This window comes from Papilio polytes, unplaced genomic scaffold (assembly GCF_000836215.1).
Source record: "Papilio polytes unplaced genomic scaffold, Ppol_1.0 DF824269.1, whole genome shotgun sequence".
Classification (NCBI taxonomy): domain Eukaryota; kingdom Metazoa; phylum Arthropoda; class Insecta; order Lepidoptera; family Papilionidae; genus Papilio; species Papilio polytes.
In genome coordinates, this window is record NW_013524935.1 from 2,774,243 (window position 1) to 2,800,061 (window position 25,819).

At 31.9% G+C, this 25,819-nt stretch overlaps 2 protein-coding genes across 3 annotated transcripts in view; one reads left to right on the plus strand and one right to left on the minus strand.

Annotated features, from left to right (window-relative positions):
• LOC106108157 (tetratricopeptide repeat protein 28) overlaps positions 1-17,214 on the minus strand; it is a 49,704-nt gene extending 32,490 nt beyond the window's left edge. Inside the window, exons 1-2 of the mRNA XM_013289253.1 lie at positions 16,920-17,214; positions 10,097-10,133 (exon numbers count right to left, since the gene is read on the minus strand). Of these exons, the coding sequence (XP_013144707.1) occupies positions 10,097-10,120 (24 nt within the window). The 5' untranslated portion in view covers positions 10,121-10,133; positions 16,920-17,214. The remainder of the gene's footprint in view (positions 1-10,096; positions 10,134-16,919) is intronic.
• A 2,298-nt stretch (positions 17,215-19,512) lies between these two features.
• On the plus strand, positions 19,513-25,291 carry LOC106106339 (trichoplein keratin filament-binding protein-like). Of its 2 annotated transcripts, none has more exons than XM_013286919.1 (9): positions 19,513-19,798; positions 20,552-20,769; positions 20,850-20,960; positions 21,487-21,669; positions 21,930-22,074; positions 22,314-22,601; positions 22,951-23,112; positions 23,540-23,731; positions 24,183-25,291. In XM_013286919.1, the coding sequence occupies exons 2-9, from the start codon at positions 20,555-20,557 to the stop codon at positions 24,372-24,374; spliced, it is 1,488 nt and encodes a 495-aa protein (XP_013142373.1). In that variant the 5' UTR covers positions 19,513-19,798; positions 20,552-20,554; the 3' UTR covers positions 24,375-25,291. The 2 variants fall into 2 exon arrangements, with proteins under 2 accessions (XP_013142373.1, XP_013142382.1); XM_013286928.1 differs by having other exon boundaries at positions 19,513-19,794.
• Positions 25,292-25,819: the final 528 nt, after the last annotated feature.

Consider the following 25,819-nt stretch of genomic DNA (forward strand, 5'->3'; position numbering starts at 1 on the left):
AGATTACCTACAATTACATAAAGTTTTGGAGCGTGAACGCACCGATGTTTCCTCTGTAAGAATGCGTTTGATTGCTCATGTCCTCTGTTCGGTGCTCTGTGACCGTCAACTTGTCAGTTGTTATTGTCTATGCTACTACTGCCTTTACTTATTGACCTATGATACAAAAGGTGTATTTTAAATTAATATTTTTTGTTATTCAATGGCAAAATATTGTAATGTAAAGTTTGCGAAATTGCAATATAAGAACACTTATCAGTACGTACAGGTATAAGCAACGTGATTGTTTCGGCCATCTTGAAAAATGACGGCCGTAATGGCCACTTATTCGCTTTATTAAAATTTCGTTTAAAGAGGCGCCTGATAGCCACGTAGCCTACATGGTAATTATTTTTCCTCTGAACCATCTTCAATTTATCTCCAAGATTTGGGAAGAGCATACTTTTTAAATACCGCATGTAACTAACTATACGCATTTAATTATAATATGGTATAACATCATATCTACAATGTTAATCATAATTAAATGTTAAATTATTGAACGATATTTGCAAAATAATTTACTAAGTAAATTATATTTTATAGGGAAACTTAAATCATATTTTGAAATTATTATTTGTGAGGACATAAGACAAACTGATTTAATCCTTGAACCCCCTAATCGATGGACTAAGCAGACTTTTTTTAAAACAGAAATACGTCATAGATACAAACAACGTAGCCATTTATAACCTGTGTGTTATTCGTATTATCATTGCTATTAGGTCCAAATAAAACCACGCATAAGACAATTTGTACCTAAACAGAAGTATATTGAAATGAAAAATGTTGCCGGTGCAAGTGAAAGCAAACGAAATATTGAGCGTCAACAAAAAATGCAAATAGAACAACTAAAACATTCGAATTGGGCCTCGAAACCTCTCAGGTACGATCGTTGAAAAAAAAACAAAAAAAGACATGGCGTCGTCGGTCATCCTTTGTCTATTTTTTCCCGCTCATTTTCTCATTGTGTGCACCTCGGGATAATTACGAGATTCTTACCTGGCAAGTATAAAACAATTAACGTGTGTGGGTTCCGAGACAAATCACATAATATTTGAGACCGGATTTCTGTAATTTCTGATGGTTTTGTTAAAAGGTTCTGGTACACGCACGTGAGTGAAGATTTTATGGGAATCGAATTTAAACACGGAATACGTCACGGTCCGATGTTATAAGTAACTACATAAATGAGAATGTCAGATAATTTATTTGTTTGTTATAAGAAAAGTAATACTTTCAGCAAAACTCTCCAAGCTTGAGGCGACAGCCAATTATGCATTAAAAATCTTCATGTTTCCAACTTCCGCGCATCTGTCCACTTTGGCCAGCGGCGCTGGCCGCCTCACGACTCCATACTTATTTATATAAGTCGACCGAATTAAGAATGCACGATATTTCCCATACGATGTATCGAGTTTTTCAATGTCGTATTTCATAAGATATTTTTTGCATAATAACGCACGATACGCGATACATTCCTGGAGTTACATAACAAAAACCAATGCTGTGTGTAACGCATACGCCTTTTCTTGTCAGGAATCATTTTAAAAAACGTATATTTACTTTTAACAGTTTTGTTTTATGTTCTAAAAACATACCTCAAAAGCTACTTACGAACTGATAACATACTTTTTTTTATAAATGAGAAGGAATTTCTTTCTTATTGAAAGTTTTTTGATTGGGCACGCGTGCAGTATACCATCGGAATGCGCTCGTGACAATCGGTTTCGCGCGTAATCATCTCCGCCATCTTGTTTTTGCTGTCAAAATGATAGCCTAGAGGTGACAGCTTGTGGTTTGAAACACGCGGTCTTAACTACTTGATATAGAGGTAAATGATATAATTTAAGCACAACGAAATAGTAAGTGAAATCATAACAATTTTAGTAGTCTAAGAGCTAGTCAAGAAACGCTGATGACAATTGACAAAACATTTTTTAGTAGCGCGACATAAAGCTCAATACTGGCTATAAACAATTTTAAAAATATTCATGAGTCAGTTTTATTCGTAATTTGGGATCGTACGAGACATATTTTACGATCAATTAAACATTAATATGGTGCTCTTGACTGTACCTATTCAGAACTAATTCAAGGATATTATCGCTTCAAATTTGTTTCTTCTTCCATTTAATTATATCCAGCCTGTTATTACGCCGAACATTATCGCGGATTAAGTATACTTTTTTTTTATTTTGTACCCTTGCAGACCATCCAGGTAGGGCGTGGCGGACAACTTGTATTTTATAGCTGGCCAGTATAATATGACCACCGTGGTTTTAAATTCTTTGAAATCAAATTTGGAACGGGCGATTTCCGGAGGGGTCTATTTGAATCGGTTACGGTTAAGACTGCGCTGGATGAAAAAGCAAACAAAATTTTTTAAAGTTCGTAAACTGCATTATTGTGGTCGTTTTTTCGAATGGGTCGGCAATCAACCGAGCATAAAGTTCATAATACTAATTGCAGCAAAGATAGTGCTACGTCTTGTGGCATTCGTAGGTAGTCATAAATGTGCTTATATTGTATGTAATTTAAGTCTATTTATAAAGCGAAAAGCTGACATAAAATATGTTGGTGAATTTATTGCTTTTGCAGTGCACGTCTTGGATTTTTAATTACTATAAAAAGATATTCATTTTAATATGTCTACATTATTAATCTACAATACTGGAAAGGAATTTTTATTAATTACAGACAGTTTACTATTATTAGCAACTGAATAGTTCGAATCTATACATATAATAAAATTGTAGTGTCTGTAATATCAAAAGAAAAATTTAGTAAAGTTTTTAGTAAAGTTGAATTAAATGAAAGTTGAAAAAAAAACATGTAAAACTGTTTGAATAAATAATAATGAAGTATTATAATTTGCGTTAAAACAATTAAAATAATTATGCAATATAACTTAAAGGCTTTCGACAATAAAATTTACAATGTACTCTTTATAGCCGTATAAACAGAAAGGTATAATCGAAAATTAAAAAGTAAACAGAATTGAGTACAATTTTCTTTTGTAACAATGTATTTTATATACATCGACTTAAACCGACTGTCATTAATATTTATTGGTTTTTAACCTTTACAACGATGGCGTATTTTAATGGCGTTTTTTTTGTACACGACTACGTTATTGTTCAAATTACTCAGTGTGAAATGATCGCAGGGGAATCGAATACGGGGCCTTTGTCGGCTCGACACGGATACCGCGTCCACCGCAGATGGTTCATAATCGACCGCAGTCCCAGTTCCTGCTATTAAACCTTTTCAATTGCTCGCCTTATTCAATATTGCATTGGAAATATTTCTTGACGTAATTAGCATCCATAGAATAAGAACTGTGGTAAGTAGTAATAGCAAACCATTTCTGGTATGAATACGATTTAATCGAGGATATAGTAGAACTGACTCTCTTTCCTGTAACATTAATGTTGTCATGGCAACGGCTCACTGGCTAAACGTAGGGCCTAGGAGATTACTAATAATTAAACTATTAAATTGTTTAAAGTATCGTGAGACATTACTTTAATTACATTTGAGGACCCCCGAAGGGTCTGAAACTAGTCGGTGCCGTCACCAGGGGATAAAAACGTGAGTTATGCCGTTTTTAATTTTCGCTTAATTAAACTATTATTTAATTTTTTATTCAATTATTTTGTAAAAATAGCGTAAACTAGTAATATTTTAAAGTTTAATTGGGAATAATTACCTCATAATGTGGTATAAAATTTGTAAAAAGTAAAAGCTAATAAAAATTCGAATGTAATTAAGCTTTCACGCGTTAAACAGAACAGTTATTTTATATGTTGTTGAATTATTCTCAATTAAGTAAAGTGTTATTTTTTTATATTAATGCTCACGTAAACGTAAACGAACTTATTTATTGCCTGTTTGTGAAAGTTAGGCGGAAGTTATAAGGATGTCCTATCTTTACTTCAAATTGATTTATTTAAATATAGTAAATAAAGTATTTTTAATGCCTTTTATGCGATAGCTTAACAACATGTAAGTATGGAAGAACTACCAATAAAGTTACCAATTACCTTACTATGGCAATCTTGCTTCCTTGATGTTGGCAGCTCGTAGCTTATAGTTCCCACATTAGGGATTTCATACAAAATATTTACCCCCTAAGTTTATTGGCGTGAAAATATATAGCCTAAAGCGTGACGTAAGTGTAGGGCTTTTTATTAAAAAAAAGAATTATTCAAAAATATGCTGTAATTGCTGACATCTTAGGCAACAAAGAAGTGTGTGTTTACGCTTTATTATAATAGTATAGACATAGATTAAGCTCTAGTCCTACTAGTAACGTACTAAACTGTTATTTCACGGTATACCTTTAGGTAAATGGAGACATTTCACTCGAACCAAGTCTGTTATTAAAGTTCGAAGTCAACGCCTCACCGAGAGCAAAGATTACAAACTCGCATAAATTTAGCAAATTGTACACTGAGTGCGGACACCTCGTCGGAGCTGAAATATGACGTATTGTGGAGGCGAGTGCGTGCTCAACAATCGCCACTAAAACTGAGCTAAGTTACTGTTGAAGTAAGCCAGCCTACTCTTAACTAAACGCCTAATTCTACCTTGAGCTTTGTACAGAACACGTGTTAATGTGTTTAAATTCGATATGTTAAAGGTTTTTGTTAAACTTTCTATTCATTAATGAATGTTTTCTATTCTTTATAGTTTTGTGTTGAAGACTGGCATTTATGGTGAGATTTATATGAGACTAGCTTTTACCCGCGACTCCGTCCGCGTGAAATATAAAAATGAATAAAAAAATATAGCCTGTGTTACTCACAGGTAAATTACCTTACTAACGGTGAAAGAATTTTTAAAATCGGCGGTTGTTTTTGAACCTATTAATTACAATCAAATAAAGTAGTCGTTGGATTCGGAAGGCGGAGGACCGCATTATGTGGAAGGCATTGGGGAAGGCCTATGCCCAGCAGTGGGCAAACAAAGGCTGATGATGATGATGAAACAAAGTAAGTTTTCCTCTTTATAATATTAGTATAGACAGTTCGACCAACTTGCAGCCTTAACCGGTATTGAAAAAGTGTATTTTAGTAAATAAAATTCACATTATTATGAAGAAGTGTAATTTAACAAAAAGATATTTTACAACTAAAAGTATTGAAAAAATGTTCTAATAAACTGACTTTAATCCTCTCGAATAAAAGCTCTTTCAATCGATTGAAGTTGTATCAAGCTACTAGTTTAATATTTCTAATCAGAAGTTAATTTGTTGTTATTTGAATCGGCTATGAGTTGATATGCGTATACCTTATAATTCTATTTATCTTATCGCCCTAACGAAACCAGATTTATAATCGCTTTCGAGCTCTCAGAGTGTTATAAAACCGGTTACACACTACACGGCTATACTATAACACGTGTAAAATAAGCACGTAATAGGAAAGGTAACAGAAGTAAGAAGAAAGTACCAAAATAATATGTAAGAAAATAATTGAATACGGCAAATTCGTATAAATCCTGCCATAAAATTAGTTTATTATTTCAGGTTATGTTTATCTAAGTAAAACATAAAATTGTAGGTATTCTTTGCAAAATTATTTTATACTAGCTTTCGCCCCCGACTCCACCCGCGTGGAATTAAAAAAAACTAAAGTGAGTAGCCTATGTGTTCAGAAGAACATAAATATAGAGGACAGTCTAGAAAAACTATCCTCTATATTTATGCCAAATTTCATCGAGATCTCTTCAGGCTACAAACTCTAACAAACATACATCCATACATCTAAACTTATGCATTTATAATATTAGTAAAGTAATGAGTAATTATTTGATATTGTAGTTTTTACCTGACTAATGAAAGTGGTGACTTCATAGCTATTTATTTTAATTTAATTTGACCTGTAATTTTTCTTGAGCGTTTTATTGACGTGACATTTTATTAATAATAATGTAAGAACTTAACTCAAGGCTATAAAACTCTGTGTGGTCTGAATTTAATGCTCACTATTATAGAATGATTAGACGCTACCGTGGACCGTTCTTAATAAAATGCTTTATTGTTTTTAAATAATTGACTGCCCTTATGTTCTAAAACATTACATTTGTAGTAGATATACTTTCACACGGTGTGACTCAAAGACTGACTTAAATTAATGGAGGTTAGGCTTATATAATCGTGTAAACCCAACGACTTATAACACGTATTAACTAAACTAAGAAAAATATTAGGCTTACATATTAAAATTTACAAAGAATTATCTCCAAACTCTCATTTCTCGCGTTTAAACCAACAGTTGAATTCAATCTTTTAACACCGTTTGTATTTCAAATTACATGAATTTCGTTTAAGAGCGGGCGGACACCATTGACTAAACTAACAAACAACTATTGTGCGATTGTCGATTGTTTCGTTGCCCTTTAACTGTTTAGTTATGCAACTAAAGGTAGTATGCTCAATTCCATATAAGCTCATAGGAATCAAAGCGCGACTAAACAGTTGTGCGATAGTTTAGTCAAAGGTGTACGCATGCTCTAAGCCGTAAATTCGACAAGTCATGCCTCTGCATTCGATGCGTCATGCGCGTGCGCACGCCGTTTTCGTTCTTATACAAAGGCAGAGGCAAACATATTGCCTTACGATGTGAATAAAAAAACTTTTTAGATTTGTGCGGTACAATTGATTTTATAAGGGTTTTAATAATTAAAGCCGGGAACACAATGGACTCTATTCTGGGAATCAGATCAATTATACAAACAGTATAACAATGCTTTATAAATAACGTATTCTTTCCATCTTAGGTCTCCTAATCGTGTTAGAGAAGGATGACTATCTTGAGAAAGGTACTATTAAAACGGGCTGCTGAAAAAAATATAGGTGTTATAAATGAGGTGCAAATACTTATTGATTGCGTGTAGAAAAGGGGTGAATGAAATAGAGACAGAATTAGAGACAGAGGAAGAAAGGTTAATTTGTAACTTGAACATAGGTTTTTTTCAGAATCAAAGACGAATCTAGAATATGCCGAGGACTGGTAGGTTAGAATGTCGACCTTAACTCATGAGAAGCAATAATAGTAATTCGACTCTAATTTGTAATAATTACATGAGTAGCCACTTCGGGTAATTTCCTTGCCATTCGCGAACATAAAAAGAATGCAAGTTGTATGATGACTTGTCAATAGCCAAGTCCGACCCTTACAGATAGAATTAGCTTTATGTATTTTGTACCTTTTTGCATTAGATTAAAAGTTAGTTTATTTGCAAAAAGTTAAGTATAATCGACAGACCTTTATTTTTTATAATTTTGTCTTTGTTAGAAATTCGTATTCACTCTATGTTTATTGTAATATGCAAAGTTTTATCAAATTCTATGATAATCCTTCTCTTAAAAAACATATCTCTGGTAATGGAACCCCACGGTCAGTTGAACGTATTTGATGTTTTACTGTAGGTAATTTCTTGGTTATGTAAAATAACATGACTTATCTTATCGCCTCTATCCTAAAAGTCAAAAAGTTATCAGTGAATCGTTAGTTTCCGTTCCCACATTCGACATACGTTAAATGATAATTAGAATTATAATAATTGAGTTCTTTCAACTTGTCCACGTTTGCCGATATGAAAATCGTAACTTGATTTGAAGGTTGTAAGAAGCGTTAAGCACAGATTAAGCTCGATGTCAGAGATATTTGAATAATTTACACACTGTGACGACAACACGGACTTGTGTTAGACTTTAATAATCTTACCATGAAAACATTCAAATATATTCTCTCTCTCTCTCTCACACTCTCTCTATGTCTACTTTATATCTCAGTTTGTTATTTCGTACTATTTCCCAAATAATTTATTACATTTACAACTGACATTATAAACAGAAAATATTTATTTGATTGTTTGTTTGCATTAAATAGGCATCAAAACTACTGAAACGATTTCAAAAATTCTTTCCCCATTAGTAAGCTACATGACTGAGTAACATAGCCTAGGCTATGTATTACATAAACATGTATGGTATGATAAAACAGAAACGATATTCTTCGCCACTCGTGCAAAGCCAGGGGCGACGCTAGTTCACAATAAAGAGGCACAAATAGGTTTAATTTTTTAATATTCTATCATTAACTACTAATAGCTAGGGTGTTTTGCGTCATTATCTAACTACTAATTTATTTGCTGTAACTTGTTCAAGGATCAATGGTTTTTTACGATAGAGAATATTATCGAACTAGAATTTCGCGACAAAAAGTGATAATCTTATTACCTTCGATGTTTAAAAGTGCCACACACGATGTAGTCGCAACTCATACAAAAAAAATGTCTACACGTAGGATGTACGAAGTTTGCATATTGAATTATTTATTGACTAAACGATGATGAAACTTATAAAAACTAGCTGTTGCTCGTGACTTTGCCCGAGTTAAATTAGTAAAATAGAAAAAATTTAGGCTATGTTACTCAGTGTTAACATAGCTTTTTAAATCGGTTCAGAAGTTTTTGAATCATTTTAATACATGCTAAAATCTAAATACAAATCTTTCCTTTTTATTATTTTACTAAATGTATACAAATGAAATTATTTACAAGGTTTAACCACTCTATATAAAAATTAATGACCTAATTGAATGGGTTTTTGTCTAATGAGTAAAGTAAATTAGAGGAAACGGTAATAGTTATTATTATTAAGGTAATTCGTCTGAGTCTGAAGCTGAGACGATATTATTGTGACATCCTCACTATTTGGTTTATTTAAACAGGTTTTCATGTCTTTTATTTATGGTATAGACAGGGATAGGAACAGATTTTATTTATGGTGGTGCTATTTAATCTATCAGCCTCCGTCAGTTGTTTTTTTTTTTTTAAATAAAGTATAGGTTATTGTAAGTGTACTAGGAATAAAACTAAAAGATAAAATAACATTAAAATCAAATAAGGAAAAGACAAAATTCAAAAACATAGCAACTTGTATAAAAAAACTAAAATGGCGTTGGTCAGGACATATGTTGAGAGATAGAAAGGAAAAATGGTCAAGATTAGTAACAGAGTGGTATCCAAGACAAGGAAAAAGGAATAGAGGAAGGCAGGTCAAGCGATGGGAAGACGATTTCAAAAAGGTAGGGGGTAAATTGTGGATAAGGGAAGCTAGAGATAGGGAAAAATGGAAGACTTTAGAGGAGGCCTATGTCCAGGGACAAGCTGTAGATAGTGGTTTAAGAGTCGCCAATATGTAAGAAGAAATAGATGTAGGTAAAATGTAAATTTAAAATTAGACTTACATAAAAAAAAATCAAATGTACAATCTTCAGCAATAAAGGCTTTATTATTATTATTATTATTATTATTATTATTATAGGTTATTAATTATTGAATGAGTATCAGTTTAAGATGTTCTAATATTTTATGTTATTTAAGAAATCCCGATACTTCATGTCCACCAGAAAATGTCATAAATTGTAAAAAAACTCGATGAAATATAGCTTCCAAGTTAACAGTATTTTTCTTTGTATACTGTTTATTGCCTTGTTCATAATAAATATAATTTTATGAACGTTTCATGTAAATTAATCAATTGTCGAAACTCGTTTCAATTAATGTACGTAACGGTAGATTAACAATATAACTGGTGTATGATTTTTGTTTCAACTTTTGCAATATTTCATTTTATGTACTGTTAAAATTATAACGGTATCTTTCAGAAACGCAGAATACTTCGACTATTAGAGAATGTTAAAATTATAAATGAAGAAAGGCCTTGTGAAGTATTGTCCAAAATAATCTGTAAATTATTATGTACTAGTTTTCGACCGCGACTCAATGCGCATGGACTTTTTAAAAGAAAAAGTAAGTAACCTTCCAGAATATGTTCTACATGCCAAATTATATCGAGATCCGTTCAGCAGTTTAGGCTATAAACTCTAATAAAAATATTAAGTAAGATTGTTTCCATCGTGTTTTAACCGACTTACAAATAGGAGGCGGTTCTCAATTGGTTTATATTGTATACTCGTTTTCGTTCGACTAGACATTTATCTACTTTTATCATTGATATAAAAATCTAAATGCAACTCACCTCAGAAAAATCTCGCTGCGACATCTTTAAACCGTACCTGAAATTAATCATTATATTAAATCAAGTTACAAATATAATTTAAAACATAAAAACATCACATCTAAAATCTTGAATCTCTTTCATAGAACTATGTCTAGATATACTTGGTTAACAAATTGGGGGTCGCTTTTACTAAAACTATACTACTAAAGCTGTAGGACTTGTAATATCTTATAATAAACGGTTAGAACTTAATAGACAAGGAACGGTCTCTGCTACTATGATATAAAAAGAATAGAAAACATCCTACTATAGTCATAACAGTTATCTATCCTCTTGTAAGATCGTTAGATAAAAAGCGCCGCTACTGCACTAAGCGCAGAAAATTCTTAACTTCATAGCGACCGCTCGCCGCAGATAAGATTAAAATGTCGACTATCAGAGTGAGTAATTACTTGTGTGCGAATGTGTGTGTACCATTGAAAATTGAGAAATGGACTTAGCAAAAAGTACTAAGTTGTACTTAATAGATCACGCCACTTTCTGCAGCGGTTAAGATGAAATGATCAAGCTGGCACTCAAAATTGTGCAATCATACTAATCATACTTAATATTATAAATGCGAAAGTTTCGATAGATGGATGTTTGTTAGAGTTTCTAGCCTAAACGGCTGAACCAATTTCGTTAAAATTTGGTAAGAATGGAGAGGATAGTCTGGAAGAACACATAGGCTACTTGGTTTTGTTTTTTTTTTTAATTCCACGCGGACGGAGTCGCGGGCAAAAGCTAGTAATACATAAAATTGTAACATATTTACAAAATGCTGTTTACTGTTTCACAAGTAAAAGTAGAATTCATTGGACTTGTCCTATCTCTTATGTCATAGGGGTTTGTTCATATCTTGATGTGTGCTTGTATTACTTGATGACCAATAAATGCGGCAGTGTAATTGACTTCAACGTGACAATGCCTTTCTTTGACTTAACATAATATTTCCAAACCATTTCTTTAGTTTATTTTATATCATGCTTATAAAATTTCTGACAGCATATGCTTTCTTGATCACAGTGACAGCAGTTCCTAGTAATTCATCGAATGTATAAAAAAAGCAGTATAACAAGTTTTTTTATGGTATGTACATGTTTTTATGGTATGTATGTACATACTTGTAAATGATACTTAGCATCAAATAAGTTTTTGAAGCATTTTTTTAATTGGAAATGAAAGAAAATTGCGTCGGCGACACAAAGGTATCGATTGTAATTCCTACTTAATTATAAAAGCTGTTATTGAACTAAAAACATCAAAATCCTTACAAAACCCTTTTTATTGCGGGCAGATTAAATTCATAATTAGTACACTTAATATCCTTAATGTGCAATTTTGTGGAAATTCATGTGTATCAGGTTGCCGTAAAAATAATCACACAATTTGATACGTATTACATATCCAATAAGGTTTAAATTTGAATAAATAATCATATATCCATTAGTAATCGGTCTGAGTAGAGTAATAAGTTTGAAAGCCTTATTAAAAGCTTTTCAAAAGTTTATCGTAGGTACACATCGTATGTAAAATACTTAAACAACCGTGGGATTTCACAGATAAAAAACAAAACCGACTTCCGAGCAAAATATTTTTAAAATACCCTAAAAACAAAGGAAATAATTCCTTGAATAGCTTCGTACCTTATACCTTCCTTATTGTAGCTGTTATGTCTATATCAAAAAAAGGTATTTTCAAAATCGGTCCACCAGTGCCGGAGATATCGCGTAAATACATAAAAAAAAACATACAGACGAATCTACCATTTTTTATGAAAGTTAATCGATTTTTATAAGACTTTCAGCAGAGTACCTTTACTAAGTATTTTTTTAAATAAAATTAAATGAAAAATATTTAAAAATTCATTAGTTTGATGCATGTATATTTAAAATGTCTGTCCGTCTGTTGGTCACATCACTCTTGACGAGGGATCTCCATATCAATTGCACATCTTTGTGTTTTTTTATCTTTTCATCGGGAAATTAATTATCTTTGCAGTAACCACGTCATCACAAACTTAAATAAAAAAGAAAGTTCTTACGCATTTTAAAATTAATTTAATATTAAAGTTGGTAGATTTTATATGACACATCAGCTTTTGCGCCATTTTAAATTGTATGTAGTCTTTGAGATTTTCATTTTTGAATAAAAATGTTTAATACATAGGGTATATTAATTTGTAGAATTTTTAAGAAAAAACGATAACCATATTTTACTGAGCAAGGCAATTAACTTTTTTAATAGACATGACTTCAAGTTTATAATTAGTGTTTAATTTTTCCCGAAATATTCAATAAATTCAAAATTGCAAAACAAGAAATTTATGACCCCATTAATAAGCTTTTTATGTTTGAAATATGCCAATTAGTTTTTTAATACTACTTATCATTATCATCACCAGCTCACTATACGTCCCCGCCGAGGGGCTCGGCGCCTACCCTAAGTAAGGGGTGACTAGGTCGTAGTCAACCACGCTGGCCCATTGCGGGTTGGTTGACTTCACACATATCTTTGAATTTCTCTGATATGTGCAGGTTGCATCACAATGTTTTCCTTCACCGTAAGAACATCGGGTAAATTATGTACATATGAAAATTCGGAATATCGAAAATCACACTGGTACATCTTGGGATTCGAACCCAAGATCTGTAGATTACAAGTCAAGGTCTTAAACCACTGAGCCATCAACACTCCTATAGTACTTATACTTTATACTATTTTACAAAGTTTCGTTAAATTTATTTTGGTGTAAACCCGTTTGAGACTTCTCTTATGTCCCTATCTAGGGCGGCTCTGAAGATCTTACTTTGTGTTTGCGCATGGTTATGCAAATATCATCAATCTATTTAAAGCAAAGTTATGATCTTGCGCTTACATATACAGCAGTATTTTAGTAATATTATTTATTAGAGTATTATTCATATTGGACGGTTTTATGCAACAGCTGTTAAGTTTATTATAGAACCATCAGTGTAATAAAATTACACTCAGTAATTTAAGATTATAACGCACTAAACAACTTTGTAGATTTAAAACTTGTTGAGTTCTACCGATGTTATTAAAGCTTAATAGGAAAATTACTAAAAGCACTAAACGATATCGATTTTCGAGTAGTAATTTACTATCTGTCATCTAAATATAGTTTATATATTATTCATTTTTGAATTTGGAATTTGTAACAGTTTCATACTTTTGGTACATGCATAAAAAATGTATCTGTTTTTAGTAGAAAACACATTAAAGATCTATCCAGTCTAGACCGATGAATACATTTTTAATAATGCTTTCTTATTATACTGTTTTATCATGATGTTTTTGTTTTTTTCTTATTGATTTACTATATTTTGCCCCCGACTTCATACGATCATAATTAAGACTTAGTAAATAATCTACGTATTTTTCCAGACCAAACTAATCTATATCTAGACTAATATTATAAAGATGAAAGATTTGGATTTTTGTATGTATTTGATTCATTCAAAAACTAATAGGCCGATTTTAAAAATTCTTTCACCATTAGAAAGGTTTTTAAGAAAATTTATCTGTGAGTAACGTAGGCTCCATTACATTATGGCAAACGACCGTTTTGGAGACACGACAAACATTCATCCAAACTTTCGTATTTCTAATATTAGTAGTAAATGAACATAGCCTGCTGTATACGTGTCGTAAGGAAGCTTCAAGTAAAATTTGTATCGTATGTAACGAGAGATCACTCAATCTCCTAGTTATTACGTGCAAGCACGAAGGTTCCCGCCATAACACGAACGCTGTGTAACTGTAAGCCTGGGGACAGTTATCTCTAATAAACGCAGCGACACAGCATTGTTTAATGACACTCTAATGACACACTGGAATTTGACTGCCAGTCATGTCACAAAATGTTACAAATTATTTTCAAGTTATATTAAAGACTTTTTGAGCTTTCGGCACCCATCCATCTATACATCTAAACTTTCACATTTATAATATTAGCATGAAAGTATGATGTCTACGTTATTTATTCCACGTTTGTGCAGTGATGGAAAACATCGTGAGGTTACAAAGATATGGGACTGTTGTCACCTAAGTTTTAGTCAGTAGCCTTCGGGCGAATTTATAATAAAAAATATAGCCTATGTTACTGACAGATAAATTATCTTTATAAAGGTGAAAGAATTTATAAAATCGGCTCAGTACTTTTTGAGCTATCTCAGTACAAACAAAAATCCAAATCATCTTTATAATATTAAGTATAGAAAAGACTCCAATCCGTTGTCATATGTTGAAGTTTATTAGCTACATATTTCTAATTAAAATTGGTATTTTGTAAACAAATACATGAAAACGGTCATTGTTTAAGTTGTTAAGCTTTATAATTATACGTATAGATAGCATTAGTTATCTCCTATGCAGTTACAATATGACTGTTGTTTTAGTGGCTTTTTCGTTGCAATTTTCAATTATTACACGTATGAATTATGATTATTGTCCTATCTATTTATGCGTTTGTGAATATTCACGGAAGTTGCCAGCAGGTTGTTTACGACCGCGCATGTTTGCCTTCCCTGTTCGCACAACTCTCAAAACGAATTTACTATACATTTACTCGGTAACGACCGCACTTAGAGACCTTTTCGGTCGATTTAGTGTACTAATTAAGCGACTCTGTGGTGAAAGCGTTTAAGTTTTGCATAAACACAAAGTTTATACCAAAACAATGTTATCTTGCCGTATCAAGTTCGAAAGTGGTTCGATTTATACAAAAATTGAAGCACGTTCTTGCCTGAAGCTATGCCAGTTATACAGTAGCCGGTAGCCGTCGCCAGGTGGCGTTGAATCGAACTCTAAACACGGTCGCACTATCATTACCCGCACGTGAACTGACGTGACCGTCCTAATCACATTACAGCCTTTGTTATATACGGTAATTGTACTTTATTTTCACTTTTTAAATAACGACTAATTTATATGTATTTTAAACTGTAAGTATACTGATAATTATAGTCGTCACCAGTAGGTAGGTCTAGTAATAAATTTCGTATTCGAAGTATTTTTTACCTATATTTTAAATATGTGACTACTTCAATTCTATAAATGGGCAGCCTTCCCCTATCTATTGGCGATATCCATGCTAATTATACCATTTTAAAAAGGTTAAAGTCAGTTATAGGGTAAATATTGGACAATACGCAACGTGACATCTTTAAACATATGGAAGACTAGTCAACGGATGACAGATAAGTATCTATAGATAGATAGAGATACTTTTGGATGTAGCCAATAAGTGGAAGAAACGTCTTAGTCTATTATTTAAATGTGAATAACCTTCAAATGAATAAAGAAAATGTCACCGTAAAGCAAATGGAAGGGAAAAACATCAGTCTTATACTAAAACACATCGTACTAAGTAATCTGTCGCGTGCGGCGTGTCGGTGCCCCGGGCGTCCTGAGTGACTACGCCCGCGGTCGCTAAAATAAATTCCCCAGCTACTTGTTACAAACAGATGAGATTACTTACCATAATAATGAGCAAGTGATATGAAACAGCTATTTAGTTCTTGTCAGTTTTAAACCAGAATGTTAACGGAGATGAAATGTAAAATGAGTTTTGCTTTGTAAAATGATTTTAGTTATGCTGTCAGCTTTTAGATCAGAGATATAGTTTCTACACTGTTACATATAATTACAAATATTTTAAGATTCAATTAAATTTGCTTATTTGCTTTACAATTTAGGTAAAAAATGTAAAAGTTGTCAATTTAATGTCCTAGGAAAAAACTGTCATATTTTTCTACGCTATTATAAAATTAAAATTCTTCAAGTAGTTTGTTAAAGATTTATCTCGTTGAGATTTAAGGACGTAAAAATGATTCCCAACTGAGTTTCAAGTTAACAACGCGTCTCTGTGTAGACCTACTGATGTTATCGCGCGTTGTCACGTACTGACTACAAAATGAGATTGACCTTGGCTTTGTTTAAAATTAATTTGAGAAGTTCTTGGATACAGAAAAAGGGCGTAATAATGGGGATGTCTTACTCCACTGAAACCTTATTTGGTCAATGTTTTTGATTATTTTACTACGAAACGGAAAAACTACGGAAACACTTTTCTTCTTCAAGGAGTATAAAAACAGAATAACTGTTTATTATTACATTTTAACTTCTTAAACAAATATTCTAAAGAAATAATGATTGATGACAAAATGATAACAAGAGATAATCTCTACAGACGATGGTTCGAACGCGTTGATGTCTTTTCTTTGCGTGTCTTGCCATTGTGTGAAAAGTTTGTTATAACTATGAGTGTAAATGTTGTTTAATTTGTATAAGAAATCTAGTATCTGACATCTCTAATAATTGTAATAATAACGTAAATACAGATATAGAATGTAATAGTTAATATAGAAAGCCCAAAAACAAATAAAAAATTATGATATCAATTAGAAATTCACGTTTTTAATAATATTTATCAATTACACTTTTATATTCACAGCATAAGTCATATTTCAACATTAAATAATATGTTACACAGATGTACGATGATAAATCGACGATAACTCGTTTATAAAGCTTCAAACAACTTTCTAGTCCATTGCCTCTATATGGAATGGAGTTACTATCAGTACGACTAAATAAATTAAAAAGTCTACACTTAGCGTATCACTGAGCAATCGGGAAAGTTACTAATCATACATTTAGTAAATGTAAAGGGAATTTACACAATCAGAAAATACGTAGTTGTCACAAACATGCGTACAAATCCCTTAACAAACGCACACATCGGCGTCTAGGCGTGTATTACCGCCATATAACTTACCATCACGGCCTTTGATTTAGGCCAATTATAAACCCATTTCTTGGTTTCGAACACGCTTATTACACTCCGACAAACAAAAAAATATGTTTCGTTACCGCATTACATAGGCACTATATGTACAAATAGTCGTGTATTCCAACGAATTATTGGAAATAAAACACATGAAAACACTCAATAATGACACTATTAAACATATTTCGTAAGATTAAATAAGCATTTGATGAAACTAAAATGTGTTAAGATAATTTTAAAGTTTAAGTTGTGGTCTGCATGCGCAAGCGCAGCCTTAACCCGACTGACTGCCGGTTACCTGTGCTGCCAGCTTATGTTAACTAAACTACTTCTAAAAAGTTACTCATTTCTACTACATGTTTTTATTTTATGTACTAAAGTAATTGTAACGGACGTTTTCACAAATTAATTTATTTTACTGTTATTTTTAATAACGAGGTTGCTTAATATTACCACTTGTATTGCTTTAAATTGATTAAGAAAGGAATTCTTTGGTTACCTTTTAAAAAATTACAATCTTGTATTATGCATAAAATTTTAAAACTGCATATTATTAAAGTCTAGAGCTAAAGGAACAGTATTCTATGTGTAAAAATATTAATGTATGTATTATTCAATTACTTAAACAATTCCAATAACGATATGTAAATACTTTAATTTCCATAAAAAAATATCTTTTATAATTTTACACAAAACTTTAGCATTGTAAAACTACCAATATGGTGTTTAATTTTACCGTATGGCAACAATTTTAATTCCTGCATGATTCTTAAAGAGAGTTAGAAGATATTTCCGTCTCTCTCTACAGGCCGGAATGTGACCCGCTATCACCTTGAAGGCCGTAAGCTTACAGACGCTTCAATGAAAACAAGAGCTTTCAAGCTTATTAGATATGCGTGCCTTCGTTAAGTGTTAAATAATAACTACTGAAATATGATTTATGAACGTTGTAAACAGATGTTCAAAGCTGAGCAATTAGGGACTCCGACACAAACAAGCAACTTTACAAATATGTTATTAAATCGTCATAATTATAAGTAAAAAATTTAAAGACATTAAATGAATTGGTTAGATAATGAATTCTGTTACTCAACTTAAACGTAATAGCGCGTCGTCAATTCGACCTTGGTCGCGTCCAAGTCATTTGTACAATTTACTTCCTACGCTTTTTAGGCTGTTGAATAACATTTTATGTACTAAATTGTCAATTTCTGTTGTACCAAAGTCTATATAAAAGAATGGAAAGTAAAATTGTGACCTGAAAACTTTAAAACTGTAAACGAAACATAATTTTAACTTTTGTTAGAAAATTGACAAAATCTCCAGTTAACTAACGGATTCATAACCATCATTACAATTTAATGTACCACAGCCCGCATCCTAAACCACACTACTATAGGTCAGGGGTAACAAACCACTGGCACTTAACATAGTATTTTAGGCACGTCGATAATCATAATAACACTACGAAAAAAAGTAGGTGCACCATGCAATTGACGTAATAATCGCACTCAAAAATTTTTGCTGGCACGTCTAAGACCGCATTAAACATTTCTTTACAAAAATGGCACTTTGATGCATAAATGTTTACTACCCCCGCTATAGGTGATCGGGTATGAACGCTAAAGTATATTTTACAAATATCAAACTTCATTCTAATACGAGACTGGAGCATCGTCGATGTAGAAGTAATCAAAAAACCAAACGGAGATTATATCTCCCTATCTGTCGATACGTTTAGAGCTTCTGCTCTATCTGTACACCCTGAAAGTTTTAAATAGCAATTTTGATGTATTCATATTCAACTAATAATTTTAACATCAGGCATCAGAATGGATTTCGATTATGTGATATAACTACGAGCAGGTCTTTTAAATCATTTATGGTTGTTACTTTTAAATTCTAATTTTTTTCTAATTATTAAAGCTTTGTACACAAAAAGTAACAATTTTTAATAAATATAAATTAAAAGTAGGTAGTACATGTGAGCCTAACTCTAGAAGAGTTAGTTACCTTAGGGCTTCTTGTCTGGATTAAAAAAAGACGAACTTCCGGCCTCTCATTAGCTCTCTCCTTATTATTATTTCAGGATTGTGTCTTTGTCGGTGGAGCCTCCTCTAGTTCTCCTTTCTTTGCTCCATCCTTTTGACTTCCTGCTAATGGATAGCTCTTTATGTAAGGCACAAATATGCATCACAATTCCTGAATTCACTTTTAAAGATAAACTTAGAACATGTCTGATACGAAAGATAGACAGCCATAGTAATTAATAGTTTGAAATAACAATACAGATCGGTATTAAATACTGCTCAACTACTATTGGGACTTTACACGAAATTAAATGTGCAAAATGGAAAAAATGTTTACCAAATACCTACATGAAAATAAAAAATACAATTATTTTAGAAAGTGTTAATCGATAAACTTGAGTAGGTATTTTAAAATATTTTAAATAGTTAAATAATCTTCTGTTAAACCGAACGACCGCCAAAATGAATTTCAAGTTCAAGAACAAACATTTATTGTTTCTAAACGACATGGTTGCTTAGCAACTGTCATCCTGTTGACTAAATGTCACATTTGACTTAACGAACGTTTTGTTTTGAACTACAATTTGGGTAACGATGTGTTATGTGTTGATTGTATCATAATTCGTGACAAAAAGCGATCTCATACGAAACACGATAGGAAGTGAAATATTACGTAGTTTAATTATACGATTGACCTCATACGGCCCAGTTGCTCGACGGTTGGCGCCCACGCGAAGTGAAATAAACGGCCCAATCATTGAAGTCTGAGGTCGAATTATTCTCAATCTGGTGTCCAAATCGTGGGTGATTCGTGTGTGCAGTGAAGCGAACAGGCTGGTAAATATTGATTTAACTAAATGAGTCGCTAAACACCATTTTATTGTCATGACGAGCTTTAAACAGATGTAAATAGTTGTTTATAGAAAGGTTTTAAATGAAACTAACATATTTGTTAGAGAAATAAAAAAAAATTGACGAGGCTTGTAATTGGTAAGTACCTTAAAGATTTACAAAACTAAAAGTAAAACAATCAACATAGAGGGATTTAAAAAAAAAACCTTCTGTTTTGTTACTGTTAGAACACTATTAATAAGAACAACATGTGTATAATTACCATCTTTAAAATAAATAAAACCTCTTTTTAATAATAAAATGATGTTCATTTACCAAATTTTAAAAAATAAAGGCTTGTTTTGTTTATACCCTCGGTCAAGGTAATCAAGTTTTTTTTTTTACCATATAAAGCTTTAAGTGAAGGTAGGTATTATTTGGGCCAGTATCTTAAGATTATTTTAGACAGTATCATTTTAAACTATATTATTAATACAAATACATACTGATTTAATATTTATTTTACAATTTATTGAAATCCTCAAATTGAGTAAAGTGTAATTTGGCATCTTCCTTATGTTATAAATGTAAATATTTCTGTGGACAAAAATATGGGTATTTACATTAATATTGAAACTGCTGAACAAATCTGCTTGATAAACCAGAAATAACGTAAACCAGTCTGAAATAAGCTATTAAATCCCTTTTTATTATAATTTACCCTGACAAAGTCAGACTGTTAGTTTGACATATTTTCAGATCATGTCTCGAGCAAAACCACAATGGCAGCTGCAGGCTTTAGCAGCACATAGACGTGACAATGAACTTCGTAGGGCTGAAGAGCTGCGGAAGGTTGCAGATTACTTTGAGACAAACACCAACAAGTCAAAGCACCATGAGCTGTGGACAACAGATGATTATTATGAACGAGCCAAGAAAGAAGCTGAGATACTACATCAGAAAAAAATGAGATCAGCGTAGGTATTTTTAAATTATTGTTTCTATGTTAAAATATTTTTTTTTAGGTGTTTTATTTAAAATTAATGGTACATTGCAGTAAATTAGAAGAGAGACGTAAGAAACTGGAACTAATGTTGTTCCAAGAAAATATGCAGTACCAACAGGAGTTGAAAATGTTAGCCGCTCAGCCAAAATACTACAGGAATGGGTAAAATACTTATCTTACTTACTGCATTGGCGCAGCGACCCGTAGTGGGTCTTGGCCTCCTAAATTTTAATAGACTAAAATACTTATTTATAGTCTATTAAAATCTTTCTCTTGTTTTAGTTCATTATTATTTTCTTTTTAAAGTTATTTTGTCTTCGTCTGGCTGACTTTTATTATTAGTTCATTTATCATTACCAAATAAAAAATTTGTTTTGATTATTTTTTACTTTCTGATTTAATTACACATTGCAAAGAGATTTTACATGCTGTTAATTAAAAAAACTATTAAATAAGCTAAAAGCTTAGTAATTCATAAGTCTTGTAAGTTTAAATAGGATGTTTTTTTTTATTTGTTATAAATTTGTTTTGATTATTTTTTACTTTCTGATTTAATTACACATTGCAAAGAGATTTTACATGCTGTTAATTAAAAAAACTATTAAATCAGCTAAAAGCTTAGTAATTCATAAGTCTTGTAAGTTTAAATAGGATGTTTTTTTTTATTTGTTATAAATTTCTCTACAAGTTCATATCTCAACAAAGTACCAACATCCACCCTGCAAGAAATCAACCAGGGCATCATGGAGAAGGAGGAACAACTGCGTAGACATGAGGCGGAGTTACGCTTGCATCATGCCTGGAGACTGCGCCAGCCTGAGCTGAGGGCTGCCAGCACTTATCTAGCTAATGGGAAACTTAAATCTGCCTGGTATGTTATGTACTCCTGGTACTTGATGTTACTGAAACTTTAAATGTTCTGTTTGTAAAGTTTTATTTAAAGTCAAGTATTAATTTAAGTGTAATTTGTTAAAAATCTAATATAAATTATTTTTATTTCCATGATAAATTCATAAATTTTAGACACAAGAAATAGCTCTTTCATAAAACAACTCTGTATTTGTATTTATTATTACCTTAATTCTAAATTAAATTGTTTTCCTATGTATGTGGTTGAAATTTTGGTTCCAGGATGGAACAAATAGTCGAGAAGGAATTACAAAAGAAGAAGGAAGAAGAGGAAACTAGAAAATGTCTACAGGAAAGAGACGAGGCGCTGCGGAGGCAGATTCAAATAGAAGAAGAGAGATTAAAAGAGAAAGAGCTACAAATGAAGGTGGGTACTTAATAAATAAACTAGCTTTCGCCCGCGTATCTGTCCGCGTGAAAGTAAAATACAAAAGTAAGTATTCTATGTGTTATTACAGACTATGCGAAATTTCTTCGAGATCCATTCAGCAGTTTAGTTCTAACCAAAATCTATCCATATAAACTTTTGCATTTGTAATATAAGTAAGATATAAGGCGTTAGTAAATATTGGCAAAACTCAGAGATACAAAATATTTCTTTTACAGGAGCTCCGTGAAGGTTTAGAAGGGCAGATAGGAGAGTTAAGTGAGAAAGAGACAGTTGTTAAAAAGTTGAGAAAGCAGGAAGAGAAAGAGAAGATGATATTAGATGAGCTATTATTCATATCTGAAGAAAGAGAGAGAGAACACGCAAAGCTTTTGGCAGAAAGGGACACGAATATTGTGAACATGGGTTTACATAAGTACAAATTGAAGAGAAAAGTGGCCGCTGTTATGAGGGAGATAGAGTTAGACTTAAAAATGTTGGACAAATTGCAAAGAGCAGTTATTAAGGTGATAGTTTTATTCATACATTTATACTTGTATTATAAAGAGAAATGATTTGTATTTTTATATGTATTGAAATAATTCAAAAAATCTTTGAACAATGAAAAACTACTTTATCACCGAGTTACATAGGCCGTTTTCGTTATTTTTTTTTTAATTCTACTCCGACGAAGTCACAAGCAACAGCTAGTCAGCAATAATATTAGAATGGGGATAAATTTAACCCGACTTATTGACAAGGATATTGTTTGCATATGTGAGTTTGTTTGCATGTATCAACAAACTATTCGGTATAATTCAGTTTTTACGAATAAACTCATAAAGTGGTTATTTTAAATTGTATGTGTTATTACAGGATTTCGACTATGAACAAGAGAAGTGTGCTAGTTATAAGAGAGTGGTGCAGGCGGCGCTGCTGGAAGTAGAGGAGTGGAGAGAGAGGGAACGACAGAGACAGAAGAACATTGAGGTTATGTACGACGGAGAAGCGAGACAGATCAATGAGAAACAAGACAAGGTAATTTATTCAATCTATTAAATGGATTTAGAACTGTATATAGTTCGACTGATTTAATTGACCCGGTAAATATTAGTGTATTAGCGACCCCTTGAAAAAAAATTCCACGATATCCCTCTAATTTCGTAGTTGTCTTGTCATGTCTTGTGTTTTTCATAGTTTTTTTTGTATTAGAAGTTTGACGTATTATTTTATAAGGAACTAGTTGTTACTTGCGACTTTGTCCACTTCAAATAAAAAAAATTGATTATATTACTGATAACGTTTTTTAATGGTAAAGAATTTTTAAAATCGGCCCTGTAGTTTTTAAGGCATTTCAATACATGTAAAAATAGATATCTTTCCTCTTTATAATATTAAAATAGATAACCAAATGTGTGATTATAATATTACTGTTTTTATTCATGTTATGAAATATCTATTCCAGCTGTGGGAGAAAGAGCGCGAAGCTCGAGCCGTACTAATGAGGGACGTAGTGACGTCACTAAAAAGACAAGTAGAAGAGAAGATAGAAGCAGGCAGGCAGCTGCAGCGCGAGAACGTGCTGGAGAGGGAGAAGATACTCCAGGAGATGGAAGACTTCCACCAGCAAGTACGAGCTAAAGAACGGGAGACACAGGTGAATTACAAGATAAACGCGTAGTTTCACACGAGGACTGGATAAGTAGAACAGTACTTACAGTACATTCACCTCCAAAACTGCTCATTTTGTATGGAGATTTTTAGAGAAATAGAGATTTAATTCATAATTAAATCAAAAATAATAAATGTTTGATAAAATGTTGACAATATCTATGTTTCGAGAATATGTTTTTGAGAAATATGACAAAAAGAGAGTTTTTTATTTTCTTGTTTGTTTGTCAGTGTGTCACAAGTGTGCTTGTTCTGGATAATCTCGGAAACGATTCGATTGATTTTGCCATGACTTTTTACTGGAGGTCAACTTATAAATGCGGGAGTGATATAGGCCTTTTATTCTTCTTTTACTTAAGAACTATAAGTCTTTGTCGATGGAGCCATCTAGTATTTTTGTAAAGATTATTATTAATATTTTAATGTGTATATTTCAGTTGAAGAATACAGAATACTCGACAATAGCGGCGCTGCAGTCTCAATTAAACGGTCTCAGAGTGGAGAAGGAGAGGTTAGAAGAAGTTGTAGAGAGGGAAGCTGACGTCAGAGCCGCCATACACAATGAGAAGAAGTTGCGGACAGAGATCGCTCGGATGCATAGAGAAGGTAATAAACAAGCGTGGTCTTAACCTTCTGATAATGTTTTCATTGCGAAACATCTACAAAAACATGTTTTCATTTATTGAACGATAGATTTTAAGCACATTTTTTTTAGTTATGAATTATAAGTGAAATCACCAATACTTTATTTTTTTATATTCCATAAAATCTTTTACTATATGAAAATTTTAATTTTTAAATTCAGAACTTTACCATTACAAACGGATATTTCTAAAATTTTATCGTGATAGTAATTCCGTCTATTTGTGATATTTATGCAAAGAAATTATTGCACAGGGTGTTTGATAACAAATTTAATTAAATTTAAATATATTAAAGAATATGATGAAAATTGAAAGCATTATATAAGCATTTAAATATTTACAAATACAGCAAAGCTATATTTTAATAACGAAACAAAAATAACTGAATACTTACATAGAAAAAACATAATATCCTTAACTAGATTAAAAGTAACAATGAATTAAAACAGCATAGCTTGTAAACGAAGAAACAAACTTTTTAACTTTATTATAATTTAAGGAAATACGAAATGAACTGAAAATAATTTTATTTCACATGAATTTAAGCTATGAATTATTTAGTTCTGAATCAACTTAATACTGAATTAGAAACATTTAGGGCCCGTCCCACCAAATTGTAAATTGTCTGAGAACAATCCAACGTGTAGAATATACGATGGAAATTTGGATTTTGTTACCGTATCTGACAGTGATGTTATTTTTAACCTATCTGAGCCTCTATCAGCCAGTGGTGGGACAGGCCCTTAATGTGTTCAAAATCTCAATATTTGGCTTTAAGTCGTGTATTTTAAGAAATGAAGTTTTTTCTATCCCAATTGTCCCAATATCGCCAGTTGCATTTTAATTGTGAAAAAAAAAATAGTGTCATTTGTAACAAGATCATTATTTTTACATATTTTGTGTGTAAGTGTGATTAATAAACATTGTATTTTTCAATTGAACTTTTAATTTCCTTCCTATAATTAGTAAAAATGTTTTATTTGTTTCAAGTAAATTATTAACTTAGCCTGAGGTTCATTTTACACATTTTTATTTGTTGTGAGTAGTCTAGAGTGAAGACTGCCATCTATTTTTAGTTGTTGGTACTAACGACAAACAAAAACATAAGATTTAGTAAAAAAAAAGTGAGTTATCAATAGATGGCGCTGTGACGAATACATATACTACCAAATCGATACAAAAAAAGAAAACTAAGATATATTGAATTTGTATTATAATTATACTGTACAAAATGTAGTCGAACCGAATCATTAATCTTTTTAGATCGATGCGATATTTACTTCGATGATTTTGTAAGGCTATCGTCACAAAAATGGATTAACCGCTCATTGCAATTTTTTTTTAGCGTTCATGGACATCCAATAAACAAGAGGAACCGTAGGTGTATTACCAGTCTGTTGTCACATTTACACCGAAGAAAGAAACAAGTA

Excerpts from the sequence above, each read along its gene's own strand:
- LOC106106339 (XM_013286919.1), top strand. The coding sequence starts at position 20,555 with ATGTCTCGAGCAAAACCACAATGGCAGCTGCAGGCTTTAGCAGCACAT. Across the intron at positions 22,075-22,313 it reads AGAAAGAGCTACAAATGAAG|GAGCTCCGTGAAGGTTTAGA; the intron begins GTGGGTACTTAA and ends TTTCTTTTACAG. Across the intron at positions 23,113-23,539 it reads TCAATGAGAAACAAGACAAG|CTGTGGGAGAAAGAGCGCGA; the intron begins GTAATTTATTCA and ends TATCTATTCCAG.